Raw genomic sequence first — 15,941 nt, forward strand, 5'->3', positions numbered from 1 at the left:
CGATCAACAGCATCATCGCAACAGAACCGTCGACAATAATTGGTGACAATGTTTGCACCATCAAGACACATACCTCCAATTCCGCATCATCACCTGGCGGAGGCGACTATTCTCCTCGTGGTCGGACTGCACAGATGCGGCGTGTGCCTCCCGACACGACCATCTCGACCTCTAATGCGCCGATAGTTCGAGTATGAAGCCATGACTCTTCTCGTCCTACAAACACGCACATAACAATTATGCTGATACTCCGATACTGAGAAACTCGCATAAGGAGAACAAAGAGATACAAAAATGCTGCAGAAATTATTGTTGAATTGCTGAAGCCTGTCTCGACAAGCAGCGGCGATTGATAGGAAACTCAGCTTGAGGGACGTGTAGAGTAGAGTTGGCCTCGAAGGAAGGTTTGATCGAACTAATAATGTCATTTTTTGCAGCGAGGACTCTCCAGTTCCACCAGTGTTGGGACTGTCCCGTCGTTACTCGGGGTCATTTCTAAAGCTTGAAGTGTATGTCTGGGCCCAGCCAATACGCAAAGTGATCAGCACCAACTATTATTCTTCCAAACCATACTCTGTGTCTATCTCCATCGTTGAAGTAGGACGACGATCCGATCCTCGATTGCCCCAGCCCCAACCCTAACCCCAACGACCCAGACCAAGACATGAACGAACAACAGCGCCGCACACGACCCCTCCAACCCCATGAAATCCGACCGACCCCAGCGACCGGGAAGACATGCAGAAAATCTCGTGAAGAATGAACGAGCAGTACATTCCAAGGGTTGTATGTATCTGTCGCCCGTAATCGCCGCAGCGGGCTCCGCTTACATGCATATGCATGGATGTGCATCGCATCGCCCCTACCTCTCCAACCCCTCTTCGTACATATTTCCGTGTCGGCCGCCTTATCCACGGGTACGGTCAGGTGCGGAGAAGTGTGAGATCCCTGGGATTTGTTTCTCTTACCGCGCGCAATCGGTCCCAACGCCTACTGACAGCACCTACTGGACAAGCGGCATGACTCCGTTCGTGTCCGGTCGAGGTAAGGGCACAGGGAGAACACGGGTACGTACTTCTCATCATCGGCAGCGCGTTGGACGGAGAGCTTTGGTTTCCTCCTCATTTGTCTAAGGCTGGAAGGGTTGCAGCCGAGGGGTTTTCCTCTCGTGGGTGCGGCTGATATTGCGTAATTGCAGGACTGTCTGAGGCTCATGGGCTGCGTCCCACATGAACTCGGCGCAGCTCTTTGCAAGAAATGGCAAGTGATCATGCTGTAGGAGATTGAGCTCGAGGAACAGTCACCCGAGAGACTGCTCATGATCATTCGAGGACCATATTTGTGAATGCGGGCCGTGCTAAGAGCACCTGGGCAGCTAAAGTGCAATTGACTTTGCGCCATAGTGACAGACCATCTCGTTTCTCACTGTGTGTGTACCAACATTGCTGAAACAAAGTCCCTGAGTACGTTCCTTCCACGAGTCGGGGGAAACCGGAGCGAGAAATGTTAGAACCGTGATTGAACACGAACATTGACAAAGACAAAAGAACAGATGCATCAAGCGAGGAGTATTGGGCGGTGAGCTGGTGGTATGTACCCACGACTCATATTACCGATGAAAAGCATTAAGCGGTCACTGCGAGTTGAGTTTGGCGTGCAAAACTGTCCGACGTCGCGCTATCGACAACAAAAATTGCCGTATTTCCGCCTCGCATAATATGTTGCTTGCTCGGAAGGCAGAAGGACAACGATCATAAAAACAAAAAGCATTGAGGGAGACCATGGTTCGGAGCGGAGCAGAACTTCAACAGATGTCCTACAAGGATCTCGAGATTTTGTTGCGGGTTGCTGCGTACATAAATAGCGTTCATGCAGCCTTTTGACGCTAGCAAAGCTCGGAGTCAGGTTCCTACATGACATGCGCATTCGGCGCCGACGAAGGAAATCTGTCGCGTTTGCTTTCATCATATCAGGCCGACGTGCCTATTTAGGCCGTCTCCTTCTGTGCGGTGACGTCTCACTGGAAATTCGGCTACTATATCACCCAGTACCCAGCCTAAGCCGACGCGGCGTATCCGATGAGGAAACTCGGAGCTGCCGGGGTAGTAATGGTATCGAGTCCGTGCCGAACTATATCGAGCGAGCGACCGCCTCGCTCGGTTGGCACGAAGACAGGGAGCCGGAGGTATCGCAAGGATGATTGACGTAGGTGGAAAGAGCAATACCCAACGCCGCGCATTGGCGAACGAGCCGCAGACTCGTGCCCTTGCAGGACTGCGCTGGTACAACACCTCGCTATAAATTCTCGTGTGATACGCCCAGCTTTCTTGCAGTGCTGGCATCGGCGCCCGATGCTGGCGGTTGTCGAATCCCCCCTGCCGCCGCCCCGGATGAGGCCCGAGTCCTACCCTCATCTATCCTAGCTTTGGCAAGACTGATCCCAGGCACTACCCAATCGCCACAGCTGCATTGCATCCCTTGCCAGGCGTATTTCCCGACATTGGTCTTGCATTTTGGGCACTCGAGTCGGCCGCTGAGCATGCCTTGCTCGAGCTGGGGTCGCATCCAGGATAGCGGATCCAAGAAGTAATGTGAGCATGACGGACTTGATAGGGAACTCGACGGTTGAGCGCCGTCTGCTTGTTTTGGCTTGTGCGAAACGAGATACTGTGACGTGGCTAGCGGACGTCTGAGAAGGTCTTGAGTCAGCAAGTTTCAAGTCCCATTGGAGTGACTCGCTACCGATTTGCAGCGAGGCCTGCTTCTTACCTGCACTTCCTACATCGTAGCTCAAAGTCGGCCGGACTGGCAGCCGCTCCATTGGCATGTTCATCCTCGAAGCGAATCTTGTCGGCCTCGGGTGCTTGACCACACGCCCGGCTGAGCTCTATCTCCCTTTGGTACATCCATCGTTGATAGGCAGGCGCTTCATCGACGTTCTCAGGCATGCCCATGGAATGGTAGAGTTCCAGTTGCTGAACAAAGCCTTCGTTTGGGTCGCAAAACGGTCGACTCTCTCGTATCAGAGCCAGCGCTTCAGCGAAACTTATTCGATGATGATACATCAAGAATGCACATAGGACCGTGGCAGACCGGGACTTTCCCATCGCACTGTGTGAAAAATAGTTGGCATTCCCTCATGATAGTAATATTTCAAAAATTGCTGAAGTAATGTGAATCTGCGGAACGAGGATGCGAACTGCCAAGAATCGATGAAAGGGGGAATCTGATGACAACGATCTTGATATGTGAAATGGCACCAATGTTAAATCAATCGTGATGGACATTGAGACAGCATGAAGCGGAAATTGAGAGCAAGGAGTAATGGAGAAATTGAGACGTGACAAGGAAAATCCGATATCAATCCTTACCAATGGATGAGTACACCTCCGCCCGCATCGAGTCCATCTTGAATGAACTTGTTACAGGCGGGGAAGTGTTCGAGAAGGTTTTCATCATCGACGTCGTCGACCTCGACTTGCTTGTGCGTGAAGTTCTCGAAGAGGGTCTTGTCCAGCGAGCCTCGCAGGACCGACAATACATGAGTGATCTTGGAGGCCTGCAAGGACTGCTTACGGCGGAGAGCAAATAGCCTACCAGGGAGAAATGCATCAGAGCCGCATGTCCGATCTACGATCGCCTATCAGGCAAATGCAGAGAAGACGGTTTGGGCCATAAAAAGGAGCGGACGCTGATGATGGACGTACCCGCCAATATACAGGTCAAGTGGTCCAGGGACTCGGTCGAGGAGACCCGTAGGCTTCTCCGGCGAATCCGACATTGTTGCGTTCTTTTGGGGAATTGGATGAGGACAATGATGTCCGACTCAGATCGGCCTTAGCTGAGGATACGCTTTTCTCCTGCTCACCGAGGACGACGGATGACGACGATACGAATTGCTTCCTATAGGTGACGGGGGTGATTTGCAATAGGGCCAGGCGGTGGTGGTGCGCCATCAAAGCGGGTTGACGGGCACGCCAAGAATGCTGAAAGTGGGGCTAACAGCCAGCCCAGCAGCGCTGCAGCAGCGGCACCACGACCAGCCAAATCAGAAAAACCCCACGCGATCGGCATGTGTGCGGAATGCACATCAGTGATGATCCCTCAGTCAGCCTTATTGGCAAGCGGGCTCCCGGCACTGTCTCGAACGACGACTCTGTCTGTTAGTCACTTAGTGCAACTTTAATTGCGTGGGTCCCTGGAGGGTGCGGGTCCGCTCGTGATCTCCAATTCGCCAGTGCAGCACAAGGAAAACAGCTGGAAATACCAAACGAGCACCAAACGAGAAAGTTTGCTTCTCAGGACCGGCATCAATTTGGTGTTGAAGAACGTGCGTTCGTCATGCAAGACAGCAAATTTCTGTTTTTTCTTTGGCTTAATCTCCTCAGTGCTGCAGGTGCAGGGATTCCGTGGACGTCGATTTGGAACGACCGCAACGATGCCGACATCGTTTCCTGTGGCGCAGTGGCGCTCGCGGTCTGTGATTGTGCCTACAAGGTACCTACCTAGGTAGATAGGCATTGTACAATTCCGGTGTGGTGACGTGTATCGAGCGGTGGGCGCGACCTCCGTACTGTCTGCGCATGTGTCGGTATCTGTCCATCAGAAAGAGCGATTGAGACTGTCCAGTACCAAGCTCATGTATGGTACTGCACCCATCGACCTGGTATGACCTGGTTTGACCTATTTCGTGAAGAGATTTGCTGGCTCGAGCGCCCCGACGCGCCAGAGCAACTGGCTTCCCACGCTGTCTAGCCCTAATGCACACAGACTTCCCGGCCATGGCGTTATCGTCTCATCGTGCCAGCGAGGGATCTTCACAGCCTGGATTTTCGGGAATCGTGACGGTAGATACGGCCATGAAATTAGCTTTGCGTAGACACACGTTATTCGAAGGGACGTTGCAAGCCGACGGTGCCCAGTGTTTCGTCGATTCGAAAGCGCAGGCGCCGTTAATAAAAATAAAGATCGCGAACATCGACCGGTCGTCCCGTGAGTCGGAATATGTCGGACAATCGTGGACGAATTTCGTGGGACGGTGAACGATTTCAATCGGGAGACAGCACAACAGTCATGACGGCCATGCGTCAACGCCATTCCGTTGATTGAGTGAGCGCTTGTGGCTCGCTCACCTGTGATGCGCACAGCATGCATTGCAGATCCGACGTGTCTACCAGATCATTTCTCCTCCATGACGACGACGACAACGGTATTGTTGACGATGGGTTGACTAACAATGTCTGCACGACATCCATGGATTGTCATGTCAAGACAGGACGGCCAGGCACGTGCCGGGATGTCGGGAGCATGAGGACAATGGATTGCGGCGAAAAGCGCCCGCTTTGGTTATCCATTGAGAAGCTGCCCAGGTGGTGGTCCTCGGTCGAGCTGATGATGCACTCTTTCTACCGCAGGGCGCTAAATCCCGTTACACCTGGGCAGCTTCGAGCAATCCTCAGCATTAGTACTGGCCTTTCGTGCCAATCCATGATGGCTCTTGTATGAAGCTGGGACCATCACTTCCACCGCACACTTGTGTTGCTAATCACTGATGATACGTAGAGCACGGAGCAGTCTTTCGATGTACGATCGGTCCAATTGAAATCCGATCTGAATGCCCGCATGCGGCATGCCTATGAAGCATCTCCGATGTAGCGTCTGAACAAAAGCCGGCGTGACCGAGCGACGAGCCGTCTGCTCGCCATCGCCTTTGGCTGTCGTGGCTGCGTGTTTGCTCCCATTGTGAAAAACATCGCATGGTGCACTCCGTCGGCTGTTTTGGCAAGATGAACTTGGCATTCGAGCCGCCATTTCTGATTGTGCGGTGAACATACAGTTAGGCGTCAGCAGATCTTGAGCATGTCGCAAGGCTGCTTCACAGCCATGACAGCCTTGTCGCAACAGCATGCGCCGTCGAGAGGCGATGGATCGCATCGTCGAACGTTGACAATCTGCCCTGCTTTGCTCATTTTAGACTGTTTCTCGTTCATCACGACTCATGGGTCAAGCGTGTCAAGGAACAGTACATGTTTACTTGCTCTACCGCCGGAACATCACATCCCACACGTTCATGATCTCTGATAACGATGGAAGTGGGGCTGCCAGCAAGAAGCTTTGTACCTTTCTCCAGCCTAGTGAACAGACATGAACTTTGTCGTTCCTTGCTACTGTCCGCACGTTTGCGAATGTCACTTTTGACCTTACCCCAAATGGCGAGGAGTACGGATCAGGTATAGAGAGAGTTATTGACCGATGATCAATGAACATCGAAATCCCACAGGTCATGTTAATCTGACGCGATGTACATACTTATGAGTCATCAGGGCGTCCGGTCGATGCAAGGTAATCTCCATCTCATCATCGGTATGTTTGCAGGCCTGCAGACAGATACCCACCTGGCCAGCGAGGCTGCTGTTGATCGATATTTGCGCTTCCACTCACGCAACAACGAAATCCGTCAACGGCAGATCCATGTCATGCACGCTTGCTAGCCCTGCCTGGTCCTAGGCCAGAGTTGCAGGCGAACTAATTGTGACGTTCGACCACCATGCATGCAAGGTGCAGCTCCGTTCATCAATGAGGTGGCGGGCACGCGGGTTGACCCATGTTGCCCAGTGAGATCCTGACGCTACAAATCATCGTGGGAAGATAGTGTGTTGGTCCTACAAATTGGATGTGTGAGGGCCAGGGGCGGCGCAATCCGACCGCCACGGTGTGTCTTCATATTCCACCCGGAGCTGTGAGGCGTTTCGCAATCCGCCCGGCCTGTGGCCCGACTTTCCACACTGACATAATCAATCTCTCGGACCTCCTCGCCCATTGAGCGTGCAGAAAAGTCTCTCACCCGTCACCCTCGGCCTCGCGTGCTGCATTAGTCGGTACTTTACTGGAAGACCTTGGCTTACAACTCCCAGCCTTGAGCTGGTAGCGTCCAGCATTTGTCCGTCCGAGGGAATATCTTCCAACAAAAGGAGAGGATGGAAGCTCGTTGATCATGGGCGATGCAGGGCTGTCAATCTCTACCCCACGGTAACGGTTTTCGGCATTGACTACGAAAACGCACAGGGAAGGCTAGCAAGAAGAGAACGGTTGTTTAGGCGTTCCGCATCATCGACGAAAGAAGATTCACACGAATGGTCGCCGTTGATGGCGGTCGATGCGTGGCCCAGCCAGCGAAAGCTTGCCCCTTCCAATTCCATTATTACCGTCTCAATGACGACTGGTAGGGTGATCACACTGCTGACTTCTCCTCCCCACACTGAAATGTCTGTCGCGCGGATAAAAGCCAGGGAGCGCGAGACAACCTGAGACAAACATGCGCACTGCCATGCCGCGGAGAGATGAGGAGTTAGAGACCTCAAAACGGGGGAAAGCGGCGGCGGAGGCGGACGAAGAGAGGAGGGAGGAAGAGGAGTAAGGGAGAGGGAGAAGGAGAGGGAGAGACAGGGTCATCAATCGGGGACAGACACGTCCACGTCTTCTCCGTCCAATGTGTATACTGCACGAAACCTCACCACAGTCCAGCAGCTGCAAAGAGGCTGCTATCTTCTCCATACCGCTTGGCGCCCGCCCGCCCACTGGAGCGATCTACTTTTCACGCTTTGGCTGCAAGCCCATGGGCCTTGTGGCTGTCTCCGCCTGTCGGTGTTGCGCGCTCCCTCATCAATTTCGAATGATGAAACTCCCCGATTCCCCCTCTCACCTCTTTTTTTTTCTTCGATGAGGGATGATGCACTCCCTAAGACAAGCGACGCTATTACCGTCTCTACCTAGGCTGCAAATCCCATAGATTTGGTGGTGGCCAGATGTTCCAGTCCGCCTCTCCTTGCGTGTTTGTCTACCAACCAGCCTACCGGCCCGCCTACATACACAGTGCAGGCCATCATAATCATTGCGGTGGTGCTGTTGAACTGACTTGCCCGCCGCCGCCTCCGCACACACACACACACACACGCACACACACACAAACACAGACACACCCACCACACGTACGCAAGCCCTCCCGCCTGCACGCACGCACGCACATACGTCCTGTATGCACAGTAGACTGTCGCATCGTCCACGCTTCTCCCATGTCTTGCGATTCGTTGGCGGTAATAATTCATCATCGTCGTGGGCTGTTTCTATCCCGAGGAATCCAGCAATCGAGCCCGTCGTTTTTGTCCAGTACATGAACACCGCCGATTCCCTCTCGTCATTTACAACATCACATCACATCACCGCACATCATCATCTCATCATCGTCTCTCCTCCTCTTCCACCCTTCCTTCCTCATCATCTGCGTAGGGCTGAGCCGCACAAACCGCCATGATCGCATAGTCCAGCCTTTCAGCTACCTCGACCCGTTCCGACCTTCCTTCGCACGCCTGCCGTGAGTGGTTATAGTCCGGTACGACCCAATCCAACACTATCAGTACGTGCGCCGATCCACAGTATCGGGCTCTCACCTTTGCACAACTCTGTGGCCAGAGCTTCCTCTTTACATCCATATCACATCGGCCTCGTCGATATCTCATATCGGGAAACATTCAATCAACATGCCTGCCGGCAGTTCACGCTTTGTGCCAAACTCGAGCGACCCTCGTCATCCTCGAGAGGTCCCTGCTGGCACCCGGCATCCTCACTACTCCTCCGTTGGCAGTCTGGCTGACGCCATGTCAATACCTCGGACACAACAAGCGGTGCCTCCGCCGTTGCCTCCGCCGAGCTTCATTCCCGAGATCGCCAGTGGTAACGATCTAGGTTGGCAGTGGGGCAATGAATCTTCGACTACGCAATTCGGACGTGCTCCAAGCATGAGCAATGCCAGTGCGAACGTTAGACCTGGAAGCAGTCTTCACGGCGGCTCCTACCTCCGCGATGCCGATCGACATTTCGACCACCAGGGTCGATCTCCGCGGACGTATGCCATGAATGACGAGCGTCACTCTTCCATGTCAGCCATGGTCGCCGAGCGTGGACGAAGCGAACAAGGTGGACTTTCTCGCAGCAGCGAGATGGATTGGCGTCCAACGTCGAATTTCAGGTAAGTTGTGTGCGAAACACTCGTCAGAGGTTCCCTTGGCTACATGTTGTATCCCTTGCCTTTCTCCAAATCCCGCAGACAGGCTTGTCCGCGATGTACATCGCGAGCGGGGCTCCAAGCAGCTTGGTGGCTGGTTTCGAAGCCATTGCCGCCAGACTCAGCCCCAATATCGATATCGGATGGACCGTTTCTCGAGGAGACATCCAAAGTCCTCGGTTCACGCCATGGATTTTCAAGCCCGTCGGACCGCAGCCGACAAAGTGCGGTAGACCAAGACCTAAACCCTGTAGCGTGCAGGTTCGAATACGAGCCACTCTTCAGGGCGATGGGATCACGTCAAGACCGTTCAATCAAAGATGCGCATTGAGATTGGAAATTGGCTGTCAAGATGGTCATCTCACGTGCTTTACTCGACCTTGATGCGACAACATCCGTCGAGCGCTTTTCTGCACCTTTCCCAATGGTCGTTTCTTGCAATATTCCGCATCATGTGCTGCTGAACTGACTTGGATCGACCTCGTTGATAAATGTAAAAGAATCAATGCTGACGAGAAATGCACAGTTTGCATGGCGAGCGACAATTGGAGCACCGCACGCGCGTCGCTTCTTCCAACACTTACGACAAGCAGCTGCTTAGCCGTATCAGCAACCCGAGTTCTTCCAACAGTGCCAAGCGACAATCGCTCTCATTCTCACCCGGAACTTCGGCACAAGAGAGCACTCAACTTGCGCCCATCGAACTTGACCGTCGCGGCGAGCAATTACGTCCTCTGACTCTCCCACTCCCATACGATCGAATCCCGAACTCGCAGGAATTCCCCGCTGGTTCGAGCGCGCAGTGGCCGGGCTCGGCCGTCTCGCCAGGGTCCAGCGTACCCGCGTCTTGGGCTGAGCACAGACCCCATGAGGGACTCGTGAGCAACCACCAGCCTCATGCCCATCCTCATCACCACCACACACGGCCCGGCAGTAGGTCATATGAAGGTTCTGCCGGCTTCAGCGACGATGTAGATGATGGCCGTCTACATGATCTGCGGATAGGTGATCAGAAATATGGTTCGCAGGATTCGCGATGGAATTCCAAGTCTGGCACCAAACGTCGTGCATCGTCACCTCCAAGGGACTTGTCAAGGGATGATCGAACAATTACTGACAACCTCTCACCGAAACATGACGCTTCACAAAGGCAGCCATTGCATCAGCTTCCACTGCGCGAATCACTCAGCTCACGCTTTCATCCCAACCACTCTTCACTGTCGTCAGCTTCTTCAAGCGCACGACATGGATCGCTTGGCTCGTCCCTCGGCATGGCCAGCATCCCTAGCAGCACCACTAGCTTTGCCTCAGGTCAGCTCTCGCCAGGTGGATCTTCTCCGTCATACGACGATGAGAACAGAACCGACACGATTTACTCAAGAGCTCCGACCGCAAAGAGTGCCTCTGCGAGTCAAGCGCGACAACACCAACGTGGTGGTTCGATAGCTTCTGTAAGCGGCCCAGCCTCTGCTCAATCAGAAAGCAGCCCGCACTCTCGCAATAGTAGTGTCAACCAGCTGTCTGGCGCGACTTTTGTCTGCGAATGCTGCCCAAAGAAACCCAAGAAGTTTGATACGGCCGAAGACCTCAGGTATGCTGATGCTCCCTCGTATCCAATCATTTACTTGCTCATGCTGACATATTCAGACTTCACGAATCGGAAAAGCAATACACATGCGCCTACTGTTCCAACCGCTTCAAGAACAAGAACGAGGCCGAACGCCATCAAAACTCCCTCCACCTCCGCCGCCATTCCTGGTCATGCGCTGCTCTCGCCGGCGTCGAGGCCGCCTTCCACCCATCAGTCGCCAACCCTGCCGCCGACATCTGCGGCTACTGCGGTGACGAGTTTCCCAACCCCGCCTGCTGGCAGACCCGCGCCGCCCACCTGAACGTCGTCCACAAATTCGGCGAATGCAACCAAGCGAAGAAGTTCTTCCGCGCAGACCACTTCCGCCAGCATCTCAAACACAGCCACGCGGGCACCAGCGGGAAATGGACGAATTTGCTCGAGAACGCCTGCATGAAGGACGAGCCTCTGCCGGAAAAGCGCGCCGATGCCAGTGGACCTTCGTCATCGCCGGCGACTCACCCCATGGCGTCGTCCAGCGCAATGCACTCCGCGTCGTCCGGTGGCCCTACACTGCCGGCTGCGATGCTCTCGGAATTCGCCGTCTCTCGCTATCCGCCCACGGCCGGTCCAGATATGAGGCACGGTCGACCATGAAGTATTTGAACGAGTGTTTATGCCCGATCGTGCCTGACTCCCCTCTCCGCCTGGTTTATTTTTCTAATGCCAGGCGATTGAAGGAGCAAGAAAAGTTTTTTGTGTTTCCATCTTTGATGATGAAGCTGTTTGTTTGTTATTATTTTCTCGCCACCATCACGAAATTCATGAAGAGAGCGGGGAACGCGGAAAGGAGCGGGCGTCTTTCATTTCCAAAACGGTGCCCTTTGGTGTTAGTATTTGCATGTTGTTTTCACGGGACTCGGGGAGTCTTTCGAAATTGTGCGACGTCGTCGGGGCGTTATTACTACTATTGCTGCTGATCCCCTTGGGTGGAAATGGAATTTCGAATCCCGTTTGCTGGCTGCTGCGCGACCAGTAATCGATTCCAATGCGGCGCAGTCGGGAGAAGAATGAAAAGAATCATCGTTTTTGACGTTTCTGCGCTCTCTGTGTTTGACCCCCATTCCGTTCTTTCCATGAACTCCTCTCCTCGCCTCTCTTGTCGGTCTTCGGCCTCCATGGCTTCGAGACTACAGCGAGCTCCAGGAAATTCCCACGTATTACCCGGACTCCGATCCCCACGACCGAGACGGAGGTCCCAGAAACCGGAGCTCCGAATATTTCGGCTACGATGACTCCCATCAAGAAAAACGACAATTATCAAGACGGCACGGGGGCACTGTCGGATCACGAGACTTTGATGGGAGGAAAAAAAGCTTGGTCCAACTGAAAACATGGGACGTTTGTAATCTACCGTGATACTTCCTCCGTCCGCTCCCATCTCGGAGAGTCCGCCCCCAAAATCTCCCTCCTACCACCCCCCCCCGAAGTCTTCTGCGCGAACGCCAGAGCGGGAGAGCAGGACGTTTCCCCGGCGCGAGCGCAGAATCCCCCTCGATCGGTCGGCGACTGCCTGCGTGGGAGGATCGGGAAACAAAAGCCGGGATCCACGCGGGATCGTTCTCGCGCAGCGCGTGGCCGAGGGGTCCCGGCTTGCCGGGTGGAGCAGCAGCAGTAGCAGCAGCAGAAGAAGCCACCGCGACATCCACATAGATCCTGCTCAGACGCGCGGGGGAGTTTTCCACCCAGTCCGCTGCCGAGCGGGACAGCAGACCCTCGTGGGGCGGCGCCTTGTCGGCTCGGAGTCGTCGCGGACGGCAGCGGCATGGCAAGCGCGCTCGGGCGAGCCCGGCATGCGGCGGACGGACTCCCGCCGAGCGGCGAGCATGGCTGTGTGCTGCTGCGTTGGCGTCGGGTTCGGAGCGATGGTTCCTCTCCGCTTGTGCGTCGAGACGGGAGAAGGGCGAGAGGCGATGGGCACCTGCGTGGAACGAACGGTCGTCGTCTCGATGATCGTGCTCATCTCTTTCTCTTGCGTTGATTTGTTTTTTCGCTTCGGTGTCGGCGGCGCCGTCGTGCACTCCCACATGCGTGGTGCCGGGCAGGAGTTGTTCCCTTCGGGGGAGATCAGACGCTCCGAGACGCGGACTCCGAGAGTGATCCGAGTTGCAGAGAAGAGTGCTGAGCCTTCTAGGCCTGACTTGCCCGGTTGCAGATGCGAACGCTGTGCTGCGCTCCGAGACCGGACTGACGTTTACGCCTTGCCGCCGTGTTTATCTTTGTGCAGCCAAATTTTCATAGCAGCGGCTGTATCAGATCTTCGTCGTCGGCGACAAGACCCCTGCCCTGCTCTGCTTCATTCGTCAAGCTAGGAAATGTAGGTCTGGCATGGTGCAGTAGCTCTCGCCAAAGAGAAGTGATACCACCGACCAAAGGCGCCTCCTGTTCCCACCTGGAACATACTTCTCACGACAAGCCGATCCGTCAAATCAGTAGCCCGGAAGTCGGTACCCGTAGCCCTCCAACTTCTTGCAATTCGGCATCTCGTATTTGTTCGCCCTCTCCATCTTGACCTGGTCGACGTAGAAGAAGCCCTGCGCCTCCTGCACCAGTCGCGCGCGCTGGCCCTGCTCGAATTCGCACTCCGACGACAGGCTCTGGATGAACCGGTTCTCGGCGTATTTGTCCAGGCTCTTCCAACGGCTGTTGGAGAAATCCTTGACCTCGGTCGGGTTGACCCAGTATGGGACGCTGAGACGGTGGCTGGTGTGCAGCTCCGTGTGCGGGGGCGAGGCTCTGTCGAGGCGGATGGTCGGGCCCGAGGACGTGCTGGACCCGCCGAAGAGCCCGGACAGCAGCGGGAGGATGAAGAGCAGCAGCAGCGGGAGGAGGCCGGACATGGCCTGGATGAGGGACGCGGGCTCGGCGTTCTCGTGGTTGTGCGGCCGCCGCCGGGGCGCGCCGCCGCCGAACTGATGCACGCGGATGCCGGGGCCGCCGCCGCCCATGTTGAAGACGAACCCGGGCCCTCCGCCCATGCCGCCGAAGGGCCCCCCGAAGGGCCCGCCCACGCCGCCGCCGAAGAACTGGCGGAAGAGCTCCTCCGGGCTGATCTCCTCCTCGAACATGGGTCCCCGTTGCCCGCCTGCCCGCTGCGAGGCGAAGCCCGAGAAGGGCGAGGCCCCCGACGTCGAGGCCGAGGAGAAGCGGCTGTCGGGGTCCCCGCCGAATTTGTCGTACTTCGTCTTCTTGTCCGAGTCGCTGAGGACCTGGAACGCGCGTGAGACCACTGCGGGAGAGATGTCTGTCAGCATGCCGAACGGGTTTCAATGTAGGCCGTCCTCGTCCGCGAGGGTGGTCTACGCACTTTTGAACGCTTCGTCCGCGCCGCTGTATCCATTCTTATCCGGATGCGTCAGCAATGATAGTTTCCGGTATGCCTTCTTGATCTCCCCATCGCTGCACGTCGTCCGCACGGATTCGAGGCCCAGGATGTCGTAGAAGTCGGTGGCCTTGCATCTCCGTACACGGATCACCGCCGCCTTTTGTTCGACGGTGAAGGCGCGAGTCGAGCTGCCGTCGTCGTGGCCGGAATGGTTCTTGGTGTCGGGCATCTTTGATGTTTCTTTGGCGGAGTTATCGAGCGCGGTGTTGATGCATGCACGACTCGGATCGAATTGGATGGACCGGCGTTGAATTTCCACGAGCTCTGCGGTGTGGGCTGCTCTGTGTTTCTGCGACTCAGGGATCCTGACGGAGGTCGATACTGCCGTTGTCGCGGACCGTGAGACACCTTCTGCGACCTGGCGACGATTGGTCGGACGAAAGTCAAAATGATTGATGCCTTATGGCCAGATTACCAAAATCCAGAAGCCGAGACCCTGGCAGCGAGCAAAAGCCCGCGGAGGCAAGTGCGCGCGCGCGCGAGTCGAGCGCAAAGCGTGGGAGGAAATGACGTTGTACGTTTTTCCCCCCCGGTCGCGAAAGCGAGTGACGACTTTTTGGAAGCTTCCCAGGTTCCGACTACAGCTGCGTTCCTTCAGCTTTCGACTGATCACTTTTCCGATCGCATTTCATCCGGAGCGGTTCAGTCGCGTGTATCAAAGCTACCTCTAAATACTACTCAAGACACGACGTCGCCATGTCGAGCGCACCCGCCGAGGCCGAAAAGGCCAAACAGGGCCTGCTGCAAACCGCCAAAACATGGGGAGGTACGTCGGCCGCGGCGCCATTGGGGGCATTCCCAGGATCATGACATCGCATCACGCGATGCGCGACCCCGACTCCGGCCGCGTTTCGAGAAAGGGAGCCCATGCTGACGTCGACCGTCTTCGCGATGGACAGAGAACTCCGTGCCGCCCGTGCTGCTCGCGACCCTGATCACCGCCCAGCACCTCCGCCCGTTCCGGCTCGTGCCCATGCTCTTCCCGCCCGTCCTGCTCTTCAGCAGCTACCTCAACCTCTCCGGCTTCAAGAAGGACAGCGCGGGCATGACCGGCGCCTGGTCGGCGGCGTACCTGCTGCTGGCGCTGCGGCGGCGGCAGGCCATCCGGGCCAAGCTGAAGCTGGGCGGGGTGGTGCGCGGCGCGACGATGGGGCTGTGTGCGGTGAACGCGGTCGGCGGTGGATACGCTTACTGGACGGGCAAGCGCGCCGCTGGGGAATTGTAGTCCGGGGCCATTCCCTGAGAGGCATTGGCGAGGATGGAAACGTCGTGGAGACAGTATCGGCATCCCCGAGGAAGAGCAGGCCCTGTACATAAATGTAGCATTAGAGACTAATGGGAGGCGGAGGACGAAGCGATGCACCTGGGCGTCCACCCCAGGGCCAGAGATGGATTTCGACCCATAAGAGTCCACGTCCTCATAGGGACGTCTACGAGGCTCTGGAAATACCGGCAGAGGGACGCGATTGAACGCGATTGCACATATGTATCGAAATGAAGGTTTAGACAGAAGTCACTCTGTCGGCATCTCGCAGGACGAAGGTCCATAGTTGATGCAAAGCGCCTGCACCTGGTCGATCAACACCACCCGACAGGCCTGTATTTCCCACGTCGCACTGTAACAACAATCCGACCCTCGGGCGTAGGATCACACCTTCGCCTCTTGTTGCTTCGTCCAAGACCACTACGTTTGACGGCGTGCAGTTTAGGCCCGCGCGTTTGACATTGCTGGACCATCTGCAGAACGACCCAGTAGATTGGCAAACACTGTGAGCAACACCCTCAGTAGATGGATAGGCAACACCCTCAGTGAATGGAAGGTTCAATCTGCGGCCACGATGGTGAAGTAGTCCCGACCTCCTTGG

The 15,941-nt window shown here is 55.7% G+C and overlaps 7 protein-coding genes across 7 annotated transcripts; 3 read left to right on the forward strand and 4 right to left on the reverse strand.

The window, feature by feature from the left end:
* Positions 1-2,131: 2,131 nt before the first annotated feature.
* On the reverse strand, positions 2,132-3,781 carry K489DRAFT_416688 (dual specificity protein phosphatase 12; the record flags this gene model as incomplete). Its single annotated transcript, XM_033608184.1, has 4 exons — positions 2,132-2,689; positions 2,770-3,111; positions 3,372-3,593; positions 3,708-3,781. 4 exons carry the CDS (start codon positions 3,779-3,781, stop codon positions 2,296-2,298), a joined length of 1,032 nt encoding a protein of 343 aa, XP_033457348.1. The 3' UTR covers positions 2,132-2,295.
* Positions 3,782-4,602: 821 nt separating this feature from the next.
* On the reverse strand, positions 4,603-5,455 carry K489DRAFT_53201 (uncharacterized protein). Its single transcript, XM_033608699.1, has one exon. It carries the CDS (start codon positions 5,152-5,154, stop codon positions 4,684-4,686), a length of 471 nt encoding a protein of 156 aa, XP_033457349.1. The 5' UTR covers positions 5,155-5,455; the 3' UTR covers positions 4,603-4,683.
* A 1,559-nt stretch (positions 5,456-7,014) lies between these two features.
* K489DRAFT_53101 (uncharacterized protein) lies at positions 7,015-7,699 on the reverse strand. Its single transcript, XM_033608698.1, has one exon. The coding sequence runs from the start codon at positions 7,552-7,554 to the stop codon at positions 7,210-7,212; it is 345 nt and encodes a 114-aa protein (XP_033457350.1). The 5' UTR covers positions 7,555-7,699; the 3' UTR covers positions 7,015-7,209.
* Positions 7,700-8,062: 363 nt separating this feature from the next.
* Positions 8,063-11,726, forward strand: K489DRAFT_383119 (uncharacterized protein). Its single transcript, XM_033605520.1, has 3 exons — positions 8,063-9,025; positions 9,588-10,652; positions 10,709-11,726. The coding sequence occupies exons 1-3, from the start codon at positions 8,538-8,540 to the stop codon at positions 11,286-11,288; spliced, it is 2,133 nt and encodes a 710-aa protein (XP_033457351.1). The 5' UTR covers positions 8,063-8,537; the 3' UTR covers positions 11,289-11,726.
* A 322-nt stretch (positions 11,727-12,048) lies between these two features.
* K489DRAFT_53234 (uncharacterized protein) lies at positions 12,049-13,062 on the forward strand. The gene has a single exon (XM_033608700.1). It carries the CDS (start codon positions 12,485-12,487, stop codon positions 13,001-13,003), a length of 519 nt encoding a protein of 172 aa, XP_033457352.1. The 5' UTR covers positions 12,049-12,484; the 3' UTR covers positions 13,004-13,062.
* A 58-nt stretch (positions 13,063-13,120) lies between these two features.
* Positions 13,121-14,245, reverse strand: K489DRAFT_412280 (DnaJ-domain-containing protein; the record flags this gene model as incomplete). Its single annotated transcript, XM_033607914.1, has 2 exons — positions 13,121-13,920; positions 13,999-14,245. 2 exons carry the CDS (start codon positions 14,243-14,245, stop codon positions 13,121-13,123), a joined length of 1,047 nt encoding a protein of 348 aa, XP_033457353.1.
* Positions 14,246-14,772: 527 nt separating this feature from the next.
* K489DRAFT_412281 (uncharacterized protein) lies at positions 14,773-15,301 on the forward strand (the record flags this gene model as incomplete). Its single annotated transcript, XM_033607915.1, has 2 exons — positions 14,773-14,842; positions 14,976-15,301. 2 exons carry the CDS (start codon positions 14,773-14,775, stop codon positions 15,299-15,301), a joined length of 396 nt encoding a protein of 131 aa, XP_033457354.1.
* Positions 15,302-15,941: the final 640 nt, after the last annotated feature.

The sequence above is a fragment of the Dissoconium aciculare genome, assembly GCF_010015565.1.
Source record: "Dissoconium aciculare CBS 342.82 unplaced genomic scaffold K489scaffold_11, whole genome shotgun sequence".
Taxonomy (NCBI): domain Eukaryota; kingdom Fungi; phylum Ascomycota; class Dothideomycetes; order Mycosphaerellales; family Dissoconiaceae; genus Dissoconium; species Dissoconium aciculare.